The following is an 18,759-nucleotide window of genomic DNA, read 5'->3' on the forward strand; positions in this document are numbered from 1 at the left end:
AGTTCCCACAGCTATGACTGGCTATAAGATCTGGATGGATCATTGTAAATGCACGTTTACTAAAATCTCCCTTAGCCCAGGGCTAAGGTGCAATATGAACGTGCCTAATATGTTGTCTTGTGTCCACCGAATGGACAAGGTCACATTGGCTATATGCTGCTGGTAGTGGCTCGCAAGTATAATCCATGCTTAGCCTATTATCTGACGATATTCATTGTCACTTCATTCTTAAGTTCTGGACGCAATGCAGAGTCATTATAGCGTAGTCTTCTTTGTAGCAGATATCATGCCTGCACAAATCAATAAAATCAAATGTTATTGTCATATATACAGGATAGACACTCAATGACATGCTTACTGGTGGCAATCTTGTTCACTCATCATAGGGCTATGCCAATTTGATCATGTCATGTTGATCTAGCGCAGTGTAGGCATTATGTATGGTTTCTGGTGTATAGACCACGGGCCTACTCTTTCCCCTTAACATGTTGTGCTGTTTCCTCTTCCCTTGCTATTGCTCTCTCCTCTCTATTAAGTCTATTAGACTGTATGGAACGCCATAACATCGGCACGTCTTTCATGGTTGTGCCCGGCCGGCCGTGAGCCCTCCCGTACACTGGTCTACACAGGCTGATTGCTGTCGTGCTGTTCACAGCTATATGATTTGGATAGGAGTGGACTTGGAACTAAGGTGCTGCAGTAACGGCCATTACAATTATCAAGTGCCCCCTCTGCTGTCAAGGCAGGCAAAAGCAAAACACCATTTTCTAAACAACATGCAATTTAGCTATCCTCTACAGGGAAAATGGTGCATCTATGCTGTTGGTAGTGGCTCAACGTATGGAACACTAAATAACACTGGTGTGTCATCCATGATCGTACCCTGCCGGGTATGAGAATTCCCATCTACATAGACTGAGTACTGTTCAGAGCTACTTGGCTGCATAGGAGTGGACTTTACTAAGCTGAACTCAAGATAACTTGTTGAATGGCCTCATCGACAATCCATCTCAGCAATCGTGGTCTGTAAGCTAGTCATTCATATTTGATTTGAAGTAACCTTGCTCATGTGAAGCTTTGCAACATTAGTCATTTGATCAATCGATTCATCAGCGACTCAAATATGTCATCAATGCTTTATGAGCTCAATAGACCTACTGCTGCCTTTAACTCTTGCCATTTTTATATAATCTCATCATAAACAAAATGTCTTCCGTTTGCTTGATATCAGCCCCAGCAATCAGTTCTCCTGGACTCCTGACTCCAATTAGCTTTTGGAAAGGTCATTAGCCTAGGGGTTAACATACTTTTTCCAACCTACACTATGTATGTTTAAATTATGTATTCAATATAGACAAGAAAAATACAATAATTTGTGTTATTAGTTTAAGCACACCGTTTGTCTATTGTTGTGACTAAGATGAAGATCAGATCAAATTATATGACTAATTTATGCAGAAATCCTTTTCATATTAACCATCCATATCGCTTATGGAATGTGTGGCTGGGTAGACATACACGCAGATGTCTCATTTCATCCAGAAACATTCCATATGATACTTTCCAATACAGCATAATTACCGGCCGCAAACTATTCAATAAAATTCCTTATGACATTCTGTCTCTGTTGTCATGTTAAGTCTGTACTCGATTGCAGGTAGCCTAGTGGTTAGAGCATTGGGCCAGTAACCGGAAGGTTGCTGGATCGAATCCCCGAGTTGCCACGGTAACATTCTGTCGTTTTGCCCCTGAGCAAGGCAGTTAACTCACTGTTCCCTGGGCGCTGAAGACGTGGATGTCGATTAAGGCAGCCCCCTGCACCCCTCTGATTCAAAGGGGTTGGGTTAAATGCAGAACACACATTTCAGTTGAAAACATTCAGTTGGACAACTGATTAGGTATCCCCCTTTCCCGATTGAAATGCTCTTTAAAACCCCCAAGGTGATGTCTGCGCCCCCGCTGGAATCTAATCAGCACAAAAATACCCATAAAAATCGGTCAATTTAAGCAAGAGATATCATTGGATGTGTCTCAATCTGCCTATGACGCACTTCCGCATCTGCGGTAAAAGGTGACAGAGATAAAGCGGTGTCTGTTGGACCATGAGACATCCCGAAAATCTGTCTTCTCACAAAATCGTCTGAAGCATCTGAACGGTTTGGCATACAAATGAATATGACTCCTGAGAAGATGAGAATCTCACAAACACGTACATGTTGGGGCCTCACAAGATTCATCCGAAGGTCCCCTGGTACCAGTAGAAAAAAATGAATGGAAGTATATATGGAGACTGTTTAGTGCCAAAAATAAGGGGTGTGCTTTTTCAGTTCTGCCCAAACATTTTCTATAGGATTAAGGTCAGGACTTTGTGATGGCCACTTCAATACCTTGACTTTGTTGTCCTTCAGCCCTTTTGCCTCCACTTTGGAAGTATGCTTGGGGTCATTGTCCAATTGGAAGACCCATTTGCGACCAAGCTTTAACTTCCTGACTGATGTCTTGAGATGTTGCTTCAATATATCCACAGAATTTTCCTACCTCATGATGCCATCTATTTTGTGAAGTGCACCAGTCCCTCCTGCACCAAAGCACCCCCACAACATGATGCTGCCACCCCCGTGCTTCACGGTTGGGATGGTGTTCTTCGGCTTGCAAGCCTCCCCCTTTTCCTCCAAACATAACGATGGTCACTATGGCCAAACAGTTCTATTTTTGTTTCATCAGACCAGAGGACATTTCTCCAAAACGTACAATATTTGTCCCCATGTGCAGTTGTAAATGGTGGTTTTGGAGCAGTGGCTTCTTCCTTGCTGAGCGGCCTTTCAGGTTATGTCGATATAGGACTCGTTTTACTGTGGATATAGATACTTTTGTACTTATTTCCTTCAAACAAATGCATTACATTAGCTATCAAATGTGAAGTAAACTCAACTGAGTAATAGGGAATGGAGACTTAACTTGAAAATGTGGAGGATACCTCTTCCTGGTTCCCAGACTTACGTTTTTTTTTATACTGTGTTTTGCTTGTTCGGGTTGCTCTCCTCACAGGCACCTCTGAAAGGTATTATTGTGCTTCTGACTTGCAACACAAGATTTGTTCAAGTCTAAAATGTTGGTCCGTAATCGTAACATGGTGTTCACATATGTTCACAGATGAAATTTCACCTTTACGTTCATGTTTCACGCATGGCCTTTCTTACATGCTGACCAGACCGGACACATCGTGTGCGCGAGCATCGCAAACTAAATGTAGAAATTGCACCCACACAAGGCTAAAATAGAAGTCATTCCTATTTCTGATGCAGATCGCACTGCAAGTCCTGCCTCTCCCATCTCCTCATTGGTTTATAGAAGCAGGTACCCACGTGCCATCTCCTCATTGGCTATACCCACGTGGATGATTGAAAGATGAAATGTTTTGCCGGTTGTCGTGGTAATACTATGAAAGTATAGATGCCAATCACCATATAAGTTCAAAGATGAAAAAGCCTGGAAGGAGGAGAGATGACTGAAAATGATTTGGTTGGCCGTTTTATGTGTGGATTAATTGTCGGAGTAGAGGACCTTGTGCATTTCATAAAATAACAACTCAATGTTTATATCCCAGGAAAAATTAGCCAGCAACAGCAAGCTAGCTAAATAGAACAAATTAGCTAGCAAGTGCAAGATAACTAGCTAAATTGCCATACATGTTTAATGCTTTTTTGACCTGTCCCTAAATGAATGTCATTGGTTCAGAGATTGTTTTGATATTTTAACCTGCGTGTCGTGATCGCGTTTGGTGTTGGGGGACAAAATACATTTATGCACGATGGCGCACGTGCGCAGCCGGTTTGGTTTCCGTGTTATGATCCTAACAATTTACGTATGGATTTTCTTAAGATCCTAATGATACGTATGTTCAACCTATTGGCAGGTATCTGGCTCCATAAGCGCTCCTTGATGTAGCATGGGCAACATTTTCCATATCCTCAAAGGTATCTGCCGTTGCGAATGTTAAGACCACTCTGTGAGGCACATCAATCTACAGGTTGAACATGGTGATATTGTAGACTTCTAAATTGATAGTGCAGTTTGTTTAGGTGATTTTACAGCTAATTAGCTACTTTACATGCTGATATTGTCTTTGATATTACTGTGTGTAGTGACATGTGCTATCTAGCTAGCTAGCTAGCCAGCCCATAGAGAGAGCATTGCATTGTGGATTTTGTAGTTGACTTGAGCTGGAACAAGTCAAGTTATAACATTAGTTTACAAACAATATTGTTCTCACATGTTAGTGTTATTTAACACTGTAAATTAAAGGAACAAGGGGTTTTGGGTGGTGAAATAAGTTACACTACACAGAATGTATTCATTTGGTGGAACGACCCATTTACTTTCTGGTCTTCGATATTCCCTTTTGAAAACAACAGGTGCAAACATGCAAAAAGTTATTTTCAACTTAAATCAATACATATTTATTCTCCCATAGGGGAAATTCATGTAAAAAATATAGCTGCAAACAGCCATGGCGGGGTTCAAGCACCATGGCTCCACCATCAAGACAAAATGGACTGTACAAGGAATGTGAATGTTAAAGGGACCAATCCCATCTAGCTGGGGGACCTTGGTTTATCATACCATTTGTGTATCTAGCTAATAGAAATAAACATATACCATTTATGTTACTACTGTAGTTTTTACCTTCGGACTTCATTGACGAGTGCTGAGAAGGGCTTTTCCCAGGCATACATTTTGATGATCCTGATTCCTGACACCACTTCATTCATGGTGCGTATTCTACTGTCTGTGAGGACAGCAGTTTTACTCCTGCAATGAAAGGAGTTCCCTCAGTCAGTTCAGACATATCTCCTTGTGAACAAAAACATCTGACATTTCCTGAGTTTAATGAACCAATGGCAATGTTTACAATTAAGATAGCTCTTTCGTAGAATCAGAGAAGTCTGCATTGCTTTAGGGTTTCATAGCGCCAAATCAAAACTATTACATCCAGCACTTGTGTCGTTGATCATGTGAACAACTTCCCAAGCAAGTGTTCACGAAGCTAACTTTTCTTCACATGTGCTTGAAGTGTTCCAAGAGGTCATCTTTACAGTCAAAACTGAAAAGGGGTTTAAAACATGGACATCATTAATATAGGTTGACCTAAGGTACCTCTATGACATAATCATTGAAGCATAGGAAACACTCACTGAAACATGTTGCCCCCTACAGATAAGGACATAGTCAACTTCTACTAAGACCCCACTGACTGTAAATTCAAGTCATGTCATGGAACATATGTAATTCACCTGAGGGAGCCGAAGAGCTTTCCAAACATGGTCTGTAGTGGCATGAGGAACAAAAGGACAGCCACGCCTGCCAGGCACGACGGGCCAATCTCATACCACAGGAGTATGCTAACCACCACAGCCTGCAGAGGTGCTATCCAGAGGTAGTGCAGATTGGTGGTCACCTACAAAGACCAGTGATCCTTGGTTAATGTAGCTGTTACATACTGTTTCTAAGTAGTTGCATTTAGCACAACATAGATGATATGATCCTTCGAGCTGGATTCATGACCTAATACAGCGGCCAACAGGCCACGCTTGTCATCATACCACTGAAGAAGCTGCATGGGCTCCCCATGTTATATATATATATATTTGTTCAGTCTGGTTTGAGTTTAGCATCGGACTATTTGTGCTAAGCAACCATCTGCATTTTCCATTCATCCATGACTTTGTTCTCTCTGTGGATTTAACTTATGTACTTTATTTGCCAGGACAGGATGACAAGACGGCTCAAATATTGGTGCATTCCATTCCTGTACATTTGACGAAGGGTCAATTGTTATTGTTAAGCTAGAGCCATACTCTTCAGAAACCTATGGAATGAAGGGTGATGATGTGCTCAACCATTTCATCCAAAGTAACCGCATGTCTTCATGCACTTCCTGCTTTTACCTCATCAAACCTGTTGACATCGTTGGATAGCAGGTTCACTATTTGGCCTGTGGTTGTTCTTCCCATCGCTGCACTGCTGAGACACAGGGCCTATGGGGGAATTAAATTTACTAGTAAATTGTTCTTAAAGATTTCAATTTGTTTAATGCTGTATGCAAGTATGCAGCGTAGAATGACCTTCTTGTAGATCATGTGACACATGGCCACTCGTATCTTCATGCCGGTCCTCAGGACGTGGTAGAAGTAGAGACTTTGGAGGAGGGTCAGTGCAACGGTGGACAGAGAGACACCAGCAGCGTAGCCAAAGGCCTCATACAGTGCATCCATGTTATTTGGATCGTACTTCTCAAAGTATTGGATCAGCTTTCCCAAGAACACTGGCTGGATCACCTTAACCACCTCCTATTGGGGGAACAAGAGAGAGGTAGAGCGATTTCAACCTGAACTCAAATCCACTTATTTACACTATAAAAGCTGACATATATGGATAGATAACCCACTCACCATGTACTGTAGGTACATAGATCAAATGTTCTTTTAAAAAACAGGCAAATGTATATTTCTACATACTACAGTGAAACTAAAGATCCCCAGCACTGCGTAGGGTTTCCCATAGCACTTCACGATGGCTTTGGTGAGTTTGGGCATACGCAGTTCCTTGGCAGCCATTCGAACCTCCTTATCCCAATGTCTGTAAGGATTAGCACATTGTTAAGACTATGATCAGAAAACAGAACACAGGCCATTCATATTTTTGTCATCTCTACCTGGGACTATTTGGAGCCTAAATACACAATGGTGCTAAGTTCAGTGGTTTAGCATGAAACTCCAAATGGAGCCAGGGAAAGTCATCAATCAACGCTCAGAAAACAAAACAAAAAAAGGCCGACAATACAAGAAGGGATGTAAACAATGAAGAGGGAAAGGGCTAGGCTAGGGGATAGGGCTAGGCTAGGGGATAGGGCTAGGGGATAGGGCTAGGCTAGGGGATATGGCTAAAGGATAGGCCTGGGGGATAGGGCTAGGCTAGGGGATAGGTCTGGGAGATGGGGATAGGGCTAGGCTAGAAGATAAGGGGATAGGGCTGGTGGATAAGGCTAGGGGATAGGGCTAGGCTAGGAGATACGGCTAGACTAGAGGATAGGGCTAGGCTAGGGGATAGGGCTAGGCTAGGGGATAGGGCTAAGCTAGGGGATAGGGCTAGGTTAGGGGATAGGCCCAGGGGTAGGGCTAGGTCCTAGGGAGAAAAATAGAGCTGGGCCACAGTATGTCATACCTCTGTAGTTCCTCTCCCAGGCCCTGAGAAGCATCATCGGGAAGCACTTGGTACATGTCATCTTCCTCTAGCCTCCGCTTATTTCCAATACTGAATAAAGGGGTTACCCAACTGATAGAGAAGAAAAAGGAGGGAGAGAGAGACAGAGCAGGTTAATAAACCAATGCATTAATTAACCAATGCAATAGCCAATTAACTAACGCAATAATGAACCAATACAGATTGAGGAAAGAGAAAACACAAAATAGGAAGTGGATGTGTATGAGCAACATTTCATCCATGAACACCAACGTCAAAATGCACTGTACTAAATATTCTGCTTTATGTTTTTTATTATTTATTAGGATATACATGTAGTAGAAGGGCCTGGTTTTTGGAAGAATTCAACTGGCCTTGTTTGTTGGCACTGCCCTACGACAACTTGGTTGAAGAGTAACAAATTAAATGTACCTTAAATAAGTAGCTTTATCTTTTTACGAATGACTGCTTCAGGGTTCAAGTGTTAACCAATAGCTCATTTGTTTTAGTTGTGTAAGCAAACTTTACGTGACCTCAGCCACTCTCCCTCAGCAGTGTCACTGATATAGGAATTAGCATGGAACAAAGACTATTCTATTACAGGTGGTAACTGTTGCGTGATCAATATGCAAGAACAATGTTTTTACATCTAAATGCAAGGAGCACTGTGAACTTTACCCCTTTCTCAGTACCACAAACCACGCCGGCACAATTGTATAAATGTCGACAGAACACGTTTAGTTCGAGCATGGTGGGATCCATTTGTTGGTAAAAATGTATTTATGGGCAAATATTGATATAATAACCATCCTATCGAAGTAAACTTAGAGTCATGCGATGATGTGTTGTGTGGTCCTCCCACTACGACTCGGGAAAGCATGCAGTTTATTAAACTACAGATTAAATCAATGATGAGGAATTTAACTGGGTGGTGAATGTGCAAGGTGATTCTCCTTTCCAATAAATATCGAGGGTCTTATTCTGGTGACATGATGATCGATGCTTGGCTGCCGATGGACAACTACAAATAATATTGGTTATTCATAATAATCTCATAATGTAGGTAGACTATCCATACTGCATCAGCAAGCTGTTGGTTAAAGCGCATGTGCCAAGACTAGAGTGGGCACATTTGTCGTATGACAACAGTTGTGACAAAACCATCAGTAGTGTTGATAAATGTGATGGAAACCCAATTAACTTGTATTTTTCATTCAGTACATGGAAATTTAAAGGAAAAAGTTATTGTTATGTGCACTGTCCTCACACACAGCCTTTTATCCGCAAAAAGTCTGTTTGATGGAAACATCTCAGGTCTAAAATGCACAAATAGTTTTATAAAGATTTTTGAATATTCACATGGGAAATCTATCGCTAATTGAATGGAAACCTAACTACTGTTACCTTGTTTTTCAGCTTGAAAGAGCATTGCAACTGGTTGCCTCCTTCTAGACTGAAGCATTGAGCAGTGTGGGATGGCACATTCAGATCTGGATGTGTCAAATCACAAATCTTTATCTTGCTCAAAACAACCAGTTCATCATACTGTGCATCAACACTGTGTAACATTCTCTGAATTCTAGTATGGCTCATGGAATAGAAGGTTAACTTTTTGACTGACCTGTGATCAGTTTGCTTGCTTTGCTCTACTGATTTTGTGGTGTTTTCTAACCCGGAAAACACTGAATGGATAATCAGGCAACATTGAATGGATAATCTGGGGTCTGCGGCCAGCCGCACTACTTAAAAACTGAAGGATTGGGCTGGAGAAGTGTAACCGCTCTCAAATGTAATAGATGTGGGTCTATGCATGGAGTGACAGTCCATGGGATATTTTGAAGCTTTACATTGATTGTTTACAAAAGACAACAAAAATATAAACAAGAGCAATACAACCATATGTTGGGTTATGATAATTGAAATGAGCACGTGACAGCAGAGAATATCCAGATAGTCTCTTTAAAAGACCACTGACACATGAAAAATTTGACAATTCCACAGAAAAACTATTGTTGAAACAGTGCATTCGGAAAGTATTCAGACCCCTTGACTTTTTCCCACATTTTGTTACGCTACAGCCTTATTCTAAAATATATTAAAGGACCACAATACCCCATAATGACAAAACAAAAACAGTTTTTTAGACATAAAATAATTAAATAATGAAATATCACAAGGCTTGGACACTTTTACTGAAAAAAAAAAAAAACGCTCTGTAAAAGGGTAGACTAATGTAGGACAATTGATGTACCCTACGAGAGATCCTGAGCAAAACAAATGAAGCTGAACACGGTTTTGACATAGTGGCTCTTGATCAAAAGAAGGCTTTTGACTTATGGAACGCTAATACTTATGGAACGCTATGGCAGCCTATGGATTCCCAACAAGGTTTATAAACAAGGTGAAATCTCTGTATGCTCTGTCTGTTATGCCAGGTGAACAGTAAATGGCCACCTGACAGAGGATGTGATCATAAAGAGCGGCGTTAAACAAGGTTGCCCTTGCTCAGCCCTATACAGTATGGCTAGAAGTCCCTTATTGACAAACATCAAAGAAGATAAAAGGGTGTATTATTAGATCAAGATAAAGTGTCGAATCTAGGATACGCCGGCGACGTGACTGTTCTTGTTCACACACAAAAAGGGATTTGACATTGTCAGAGTACTTTTGGCATTACGAGAAAGTATCTGCCGCTAGGCTAAATCAGGCCAAATCAGAGGCAGTATAGACAGGAAAACCTGAAAAGAAAACTACTTGGGATATAGAGGTAAGGGAAGAAATCAAAATATTGGGATTGATTGTGTGCAATAAAGAGTTTGCAGAGAGAAATTGGGAGAAAAAGAGTTGGAAGTGAAAGAAGAAGTAAATAAATGATCAAACCGAATTACTAACTTCAAGTCAAGAATCAATATCAACAAAATGTTTTACCTATCCGAAGTGATGTTCTTGAGTACTGTATTCCTCCCACAGAAAAGTGTGGGAAGAAATTAAACAAAGAATGTTGTTGACTGAGGGCCACCTACGTGCCGCAGCGGTCTAAGGCACTGTATCGCAGTGCTTGAGGCGTCACTACAGCGCTGGGTTCGATGCCAGGCTGACCGGGAGACCCATGAGGAGGCGCACAATTGGCCCAGAGTCGTCCGAGTTAGAGAAAGGTTTGGCCGGCTAGGATTTCCTTTTCAGCTTTCAGTTTTCAGCTGTGCTAACATAATTGAAAAAGGCTTTTCAAATGATCAATTAGCCTTTTAAAATGATAAACTTGGATTAGCTAACACAATGTGCCATTGGAACACAGGAGTGATGGTTGCTGATAATGGGCCTCTGTACGCCTATGTATTCCATTAAAAAACTGCAGTTTCCAGCTACAACCGTAATTTACAACATTAACAATGTCTACACTGTATTTCTGATCAATTTGATGTTATTTTAAATGGACAAAGATGCAGCTTTTCTTTAAAAAACAAGGACATTTCTAAGTGACCCCAAACTTTTGAACGGTAGTATATATCACACACACAGTGCCTTTGGAAAATATTCAAGAGCCCTTGACTTTTTCCACATTTTGGTAGGTTACAGCCTTATTCTAAAATTGATTAAATCATTTTTTCCCCCGCTCATCAATCTACACAATAACCCATAATAACAAAGCAAAAAAACATGTTTTTTTTGGTCATAAAAATAAATACAAATGATAGCACATAAGTATTCAGACCCTTTACTCAGTACTCTGTTGAAGCACCTTTGGCAGTGATTACAGCCTCAAACCTTCTTGGGTATGACGCTACAAGCTTGACACACCTGTATTTGGGGAATTTCTCCCATTCTTAGGGTCGTTGTCCTGTTGGAAGGTGAACCTTCACCCCAGAGGTCCTGTGCGCTCTGGAGCAGGTTTTCATCAAGGATCTCTCTGTACTTTGCTCTGTTCATCTTTGCCTCGATCCTGACTAGTCTCCCAGTCTCTGTCGCTGAAAAACATCCCCACAGCATGATGCCGCCACCACCATGCTTCACCGTAGGGATGGCGCCAGGTTTCCTCCAGACGTGACGCTTGGCATTCAGAGAAAAGAGTTCAATCTTGGTTTCATCATACCAGAGAATCTTGTTTCTCATGGTCTGAGAGTATTTAGTTGCCTTTTGGCAAACTCCAAGCGGGCTGTTATATGCCTTTTACTGATGAGTGGCTTCTGTCTGGCCACTCTACCATAAAGGCCTAATTTGTGGAGTGGTGCAGAGATGGCTGTCCTTCTGGAAGTTTCTCCCATATCCACAGAGGAACTCTAGAGCTCTGTCAGAGTGAGCATCATGTTCTTGGTCACCTCCCTGACCAAAGCCCTTCTACTCCGATTGCTCAGTTTGACCGGGTGGCCAGCTCTAGGAAAAGTCTTGGGGGTTCCAAACTTCTTTCATTTAAGAATGATAGAGGCCACTGTGTTCTTGGGGAACTTCAATGCTGCAGACATTTTTTGGTACCCTTTCCCAGATCTGTTGCTTGACACAATCCAGTCTCTGTGCTCTACAGAGAATTCCTTCGACCTCATGGCTTAGTTTTTGCTCTGACATGCACTGTCAACTGTGGGACCTTATATAGACATGCGTGTGCCTTTCCAAATCATGTTCAATCAAATTAATTTACCATATGTAGACTCCAATCAAGTTGTAGAAACATCTCAAGGATGATCAATGGAAACAGGATGCACCTGAGCTTCATTTCGAGTATTATAGCAAAGGGTCTGAATACTTATGAATATAAGGTAATTCTGTTTTTTCTTTTTAAGAAATTTGCAAACATTTCAAAAAACCTGTTTTCGCTTTGTCATTATGGGGTATTGTGTGTAGATTGATAAGGAAATATTTGTAATGTAACAAAATGTGGAAAAAGTCAATGGGTCGGAATACTTCGCTAGGTATGCCTATGTTGGGTTTACTTACCACTATGTTCAGGCAACTGTTCAAAGTTTCTACCGGTAGCTTGCAAAGTAACCATTATCAGCTAAGTGTACATCGACTCGTTTCAGGAAACTAGGCATATGTCGCGCGTCACTACTTCACAGGAGAGGCATTTGAACGTAAACATTTATATTTGATCAAAATGCATTTTTGACCTTCTGGAACATGTGAACATTTCATCTGCCTTAATAACAAATGTGTATGCTATCTGTAAATACAAATAAATTGTTAAATTACGAGCATAGTTGGTTTAGCCCCGGAAAAAGACAGGAACCTACCTGCTAGCCATGTCTGGCTGAGATAATGGATGGGCTGGACATGTCGAGAGATGAGTTCGGATTAGACTGCCATGTAGCACGCTTCTGTCTCTAACTTGTACTATGTGTAGGTAATTCTTTCTAATGTGTCTTTTTTTTAAAGATATCAAGAAGAACTGCAAAAGTGCTGCTCTCCACTTTCTGGAGGGCCGAGTTTGGAGATCAGTGGAATGCCCGGTGGAAGCAGAGTATGATAGCTAAGGAGATTGAGAAAATTCTGGCTTTTGATTGCAAATATGTGGAGGGAGTCGAAAAGAGAACACACAGGCTGTTGTGTAAAACACCTTTCTCGAGATTACATCTTCAAACTAAGGGCAACCATGGCATCCGTGACAGGTTAAGAGTCCAGCTAGCTACATTTTCAGATATGACCAGTTTCACATTTTTCAGAAAGTAGTTTTAATTGCAAGTTAAAGCGTACTCTTAGCTAGCTACCTAACGTTAGCTGGCTGGCTCGATAGCTAATGTTACTGGTATGATCTGTGTAGTAATATTATTCATATCTTGGAGCAATTTGCATTGCTAGTTATAGCCTAATGTTAGCTAGCTAGTTAACATTAAAACTAGTTGGTTAGCTACCTGCAGATTCATGCAGGGCAGGAACATTATGAGTTGGGATTATGGTTCATTGTTTAGCTAGCTAGATACGTGTCTGAACAAAAGACTGCACTATGCAAGTAACCATTTCACTGTACCGTTTACACCTTCTGTGTCCTGTGCATGTGACCCATAAACTTTGATATAGTGTGTGTTTACCAGAGACGGTAATATGAGGAACAACATGACTTGCACCAAAGTCAAGTTAGGATATAAGGTTAGGCCAATGAGACAGTGTCCAAGTAAAAAAAAAAAGTATCTGGTAGAATGCCTTGTTTTTATTTCATCACACTCACAACCGTAATCTATTATCTGCAATTAGCTTGCTTTTAACTTGTAAATAATGATCTTGTTGTAAGCTTATTTTCCTGTAATAATTCATACAAATGAGCTAAAGTTAAGATGGTCAGCTATATGATATGGTCATTAATTGAAGCAAACCAAAACATTGTTTAGAAAGTTGTATTTAGTTGCCTGGTTTGCTACATTGACACATACTAAATTCATTTTTAAAACAGATGGGTTTATTGGTGTCATGCAGCCTGTAGTTTTTGTGTTTATACTTTTTCATAATGACAATGACAAGTTTGATGTCGGACGACAATAGAATGTTCATGATACTACTGTGATAACTGTCTACAGACATGTCGGTAAACGCAGTATAAACCAGCCTTTAGTCTTGAAATATTTGTTTTTTTAGTACACTTCTGCACTCACTCTGTTTAGCACATGGCCTCAAGTGTATCCTTAAAGAGATGAGAAGGGCTAAGGCTTACTTAAGAGGGTGTGAACTATGCTGAATAAGTGTAGACAAAGAGCTCTCCAGTAGGTGTACCAAAACATTCAAGGACCATTTTCTCAGAAGTGGGGTTACAAGTTAACCAACTTTCAAAGCATAATTACTATTCCATGGATCCTCTGTAGTGTATGATATACAATTTTCTAGCTCTGAGTCTTTACTTCTATCCAATTTAAAAACACAATTTCAAATTTTGCTACATAAGACCGAATCGAGCCGCTAGGTCACAAATGGACCATCTACTGCTCGACAGGCAGAGCCCATAAATGATTGGGAAATTCACCTAAAACACTTGTCAGGTATAGTTCACTTTTATGTCACTCAAATATACAATTAATGGTGGCCAATAGAGAGATATCTTGAGGCTACCCTCACTTATCTGCAATTACATGATCAATTTATGTTTGCTCATCATGCAGTTATTTGCTGTATAACTCTGATGATAGAGCTAAACATGCACAATTGTTTGGCATGGAATAATTGTAAATGTGTAGTTCTAACTATTCGTAGCATATCATACATTTTTCAAATTCCTAATATATTGTACGTTTGCAAATTCATAACATATCATACGAAAAGGACGATGGACATCCACAAATTAATACATCCATACGAAATGTTACATATCATACTAAATGGAGTGTATACTGTAGGATTTACATACATAATCATACAAGATGCTCTGAGACCAGGTTGCTTCAAGAGGTTAATGATACTGTATTACAATCAAATAGTTAATATCAACATTTACTTAACAATCCCTTGACTGTTGTTAATGGTTTTAGCAGGCAAATCAAATGCTCTGTAACTTATTGTGAACTTTTATTGATTTTCATAACAGCAAGCTAGGACTGATGGTTTGGTTAGCTAAACTATCAAGTCTGTTTTTTTTGCTTATCAAGGCAACTACTGTAGCTAGCTTCTGGTAAACTTGCTAGCTACTTCAGTGCACATGCAGCAGCTACTATTCCTGGGATTCACATAAAACGCACAGACACGTTACAAAGTACAGAACAAGACCAACAACACAAGATATGACATTAAGTTCAATTTAAAAAATCCCGCCAAAATTAAATAAAAGTGATATATAGGAAAGACACCAAGGGACAATAAAAACACTATTTACACACTATTCATATATACATATTTATATATACAGTAGTTAAATTAGATCTTTAGACAGAGGAGAGGCGCTGTGATACATTGCGTTTTTGTATCTGTTTTTTTTAAGTTAAACTTGCTTTTTGCCTGAGTAAGCAGTAACCAATGGTGCAGAGCATTCAACTCGGGGCTCTATGTGTTCTCTGGAAAATAATGCAACTCCGTGAAAAGGTCAGTTCCACTCCACTCGTTATTTTTCCATAGAACGCATAGCCAGCCCCTTGTTGATTATCCCTTACCAATTGGCTACTTTCAAAATATCGAGCTACAGTGTTAACTGTAAACAGCGTTGTATACTTACCAGAAAAACACCCGTGAAAATAAATTGGCCGTTGTTAATGGATTAAATTGCACATCTCTCTTCAGTTGTTCCATTGTTGTGTTATGACACCATGCCAAAATGTGTAAATAAATAGACCGGTGAGGAGGAGTCTACCGTGTCCAGACGAATTCACATTCATTTTCTGTTTTCAAGGTTGTCAAACATCGTCTTAAGCTTTGTTTTACCATTGACAATTACAGATGATTTTGTAATTGTATTTCGATTTCCTATCCTTACATATAATTATGTAATCTGATTTACTTATTTCAGTCCCAGAATTGTTTAATCAAAGTTTTCGCCACCAGCTCGTTATATCGGCCATAAAAACTACAACCGGTCTGCCTGACCTGATAAGTCGAGAGCGCATATGCGCCCAGGGTTGCCAGGTATTCCTGAATTTACAGCGCAATGACTACTTAAAACCCACACACAAGGCCTGAAAACTAGCCCACTTTTTTTTCGCAGCAAGAGAGTTGCCACATCTAACCAATAAACAATTTTTTCCATAACGTTATTGAGCCAATTAAGAAGGAATCTCGATTTAACTTTAATGACTTAAGCAAAATTCGGTTTTCCATTACTAATTATTGCGAGAAAATGTGACTAATAAATTAATTTGAATATGTCACAAGATAAAATATAATTTGCCATTATTAAACTTTAAAATACGAATGTGCCTTTATTATGTGCCAGATGTTAAGACTGCAACCCATTATAAATGGCCTATCTGCAAGATCATTTCAATAGGCATAGTCTAGGCCTACTGACTAAAATCTGGGTTTATTGTTGTAATCCAACTTCGTCATGGTTCGGTTAGTTCGATGCAGGCATCGCTTTACAAAATTATATGACACAAAATCATTTTGAGCTATTAGCCCATACAAACGGCATTGAATAGCAGATTCACTACATGAAACAAGAGATTGTCCCAAAATAAAGTGTCTGTCGGCAATAGAACTGTGACCATAATCATAATTGATCACTTCCCATTTCCTGAACTAAACATGGCCATTACTATTTGCATAACAACACAAGGTTACAACAACAAACTGAAGTTATAGGCTATTTAGTAAACCGTTTACCAGCTCCAGGTAGGCTATACAAGTGGCACAAATTTGCAACGAATTCAGATATAATAATTTCCACATATGTATTGTATAAAATGGTAGGCTAGCCTAAATATGCATATAAATAAATAGCATAATTGATGGCCAACAGATGCAAATGTATAATTCTCCACATTTAATGTCAGTTTCATTCTGGACTTTTCCTCATAACAGAAAAACGCGAGGTAGTTCCTTAACCTTCAATTTCAAATTGCAACTGGCGCAGCGCTTGAGATCCAAGAACTGAGCATGTGTAAAACCCTTCCCTTGATCATTTTTATTTTTTACATGTCACCTTTATTTAACTAGGCAAGTCAGTTAAGAACAAATTCTTATTTACAATGATGGCCTACCCCGGCCAAACCTTGTCGACGCTGGGCTAATTGTGCACCTCCTTAATGGGACTCCCAATCCGGGCCGGGTGTGATACAGCCTGGATTCGAACCAGGGACTGTAGTGAAGCCTCTTGCACTGAGATGCAGTGCCCTTAGACCGCTGCGACACTTGGCTTATCTGATTTACCATAAGTAAAGTTGACATTAGAATGCAGTTTAAACCACCTGAGTGAATGTATCGTGCCTTGTCACCGTTATTTCTTGACGCGCATCAGTTCTAGCGTGTTAATATGTTTTATGGAAAAAGGGTTGGAAATAGGTGTCTCCATAATGACAATCTAAACAGCCTACCTGCACGTGCTGCTCTGTCTCTTTTCACACCTCTCACTCAGCTGTCTCAACACACACACAGACACTCCTCCGTCCTTCCCCACCACTCCCACTCACTCAAAAACAGGCTGCCTCACTGCCTGATAGGCTGCAGCAGCAAGTCACGGTGAAATATATATTTGTATGAAATTGCCGTGGCGGCCGCGTGTAATTTAGAAGCAGCCCAAATGCCAATACATTTTCACCCGCGACATATTTTTGAAAGTACCCCAATGTGTTCAAAAAGAGCTGACATGGCAACCCTGTGTGCACCCAGTTGCCGCACATGCACAGCAGGCCCAAGCTCGTTATCCCACTGAGGTATAATAAAACATCTAAATCAAATGTATTGGTCACATGCACATGTTTAGCCGATGTTGTTGCGGGTGTAGCGAAATTCTTGTGCTTCTAGCTCCGACAACATATACCCAAAATACACATACATCTAAGTAAGGAATGGATTAAGAATATAAATACATATACACTACCATTCAAAAGTTTGGGGTCACTTAGAAATGTCCTTGTTTATGAAAGAAAAATGATTGTTTTGTCCATTAAAATAACATCAAATTGATCAGAAATACAGTGTAGACATTGTTAATGTTGTAAATGACTGTTGTAGCTGGAAATGGCTGATTGTAGATATTCCATAAACAGAGGCCCATTATCAGCAACCATCACTCCTGTGTCCCAATGGTCCGTTGAATAAGCTAATACAAGTTGATCATTTTAAAAGACTAATTGATCATTATGAAACCCTTTTGCAAGTATGTCAGCACAGCTAAAAACTGAATCCATTTCAAATCAGCCATTTCCAGCTATAATAGTCGTTTACAACATTAACAATGTTTTTACTCTATTTCTGATCAATTTTGTGTTATTTTAATAATGGACAAAAAAATAGATTTTCTCTCAAAAACAATGACATTTCTAAGTGACCCCAAACTTTTGAATGGTAGTGTATGTCAGAGCGGCATTGGACTAAGATACAGTGGCATAGTATAGAGTACAGTTCAAACATATGAGATGGGCGATGCAATATTTACACACAATTAAAGTGACTAAGATACCGTAGAATAGTATAGAGTACAATTCATACATATGAGATGAGTAATGCAAGACATGGAGACATTATTAAAATGGCTAGTGTTTCATATCCTTACAGTGGCCAGTGATTCCTAATCTATGTCTATAGGCAGCAACCTCTGATGTGCTAGTGATGGCTGTTTAGCAGTCTGATGGCCTTGAGATAGAAGCTGTTTTGCAGTCTCTCGGTCCCAGCTTTGATGCACCTGTACTGACCTCGCCTTCTGGATGATAGCGGGGTGAACAGGCAGTGGCTCAGGTGGTTGATGTCCTTGATGAACTTTTTGGCCTTCCTATGGCATCAGGTGATGTAGGTGTCCAGGAGGGCGGGAAGTTTGCCCCCGGTAATGCGTTGGGCAGACCTCACCACCCTCTGGAGAGCTTTGCGGTTGTGGGCGGTGCAGTTGCAGTTGCCGTACCAGGCGGTGATACAGCCCGACAGGATGCTCTCAATTGTGCATCTGTAAAAGTTTGTGAG

General features: G+C 40.3%; 1 protein-coding gene across 1 annotated transcript in view; it reads right to left on the reverse strand.

Moving 5' to 3' along the window:
* The window catches only part of LOC115129771 (ATP-binding cassette sub-family C member 4-like), a 42,287-nt gene extending 26,549 nt beyond the window's left edge, over window positions 1–15,738 (reverse strand). The window contains exons 1-7 of the mRNA XM_029660473.2: window positions 15,365–15,738; window positions 7,225–7,335; window positions 6,519–6,639; window positions 6,126–6,350; window positions 5,949–6,038; window positions 5,295–5,458; window positions 4,687–4,812 (exon numbers count right to left, since the gene is read on the reverse strand). Coding sequence (XP_029516333.1) covers window positions 4,687–4,812; window positions 5,295–5,458; window positions 5,949–6,038; window positions 6,126–6,350; window positions 6,519–6,639; window positions 7,225–7,335; window positions 15,365–15,438 — 911 coding nt within the window. The 5' untranslated portion in view covers window positions 15,439–15,738. The remainder of the gene's footprint in view (window positions 1–4,686; window positions 4,813–5,294; window positions 5,459–5,948; window positions 6,039–6,125; window positions 6,351–6,518; window positions 6,640–7,224; window positions 7,336–15,364) is intronic.
* Window positions 15,739–18,759: the final 3,021 nt, after the last annotated feature.

The sequence above is a fragment of the Oncorhynchus nerka genome, linkage group LG5, assembly GCF_034236695.1.
Source record: "Oncorhynchus nerka isolate Pitt River linkage group LG5, Oner_Uvic_2.0, whole genome shotgun sequence".
NCBI lineage: Eukaryota > Metazoa > Chordata > Actinopteri > Salmoniformes > Salmonidae > Oncorhynchus > Oncorhynchus nerka.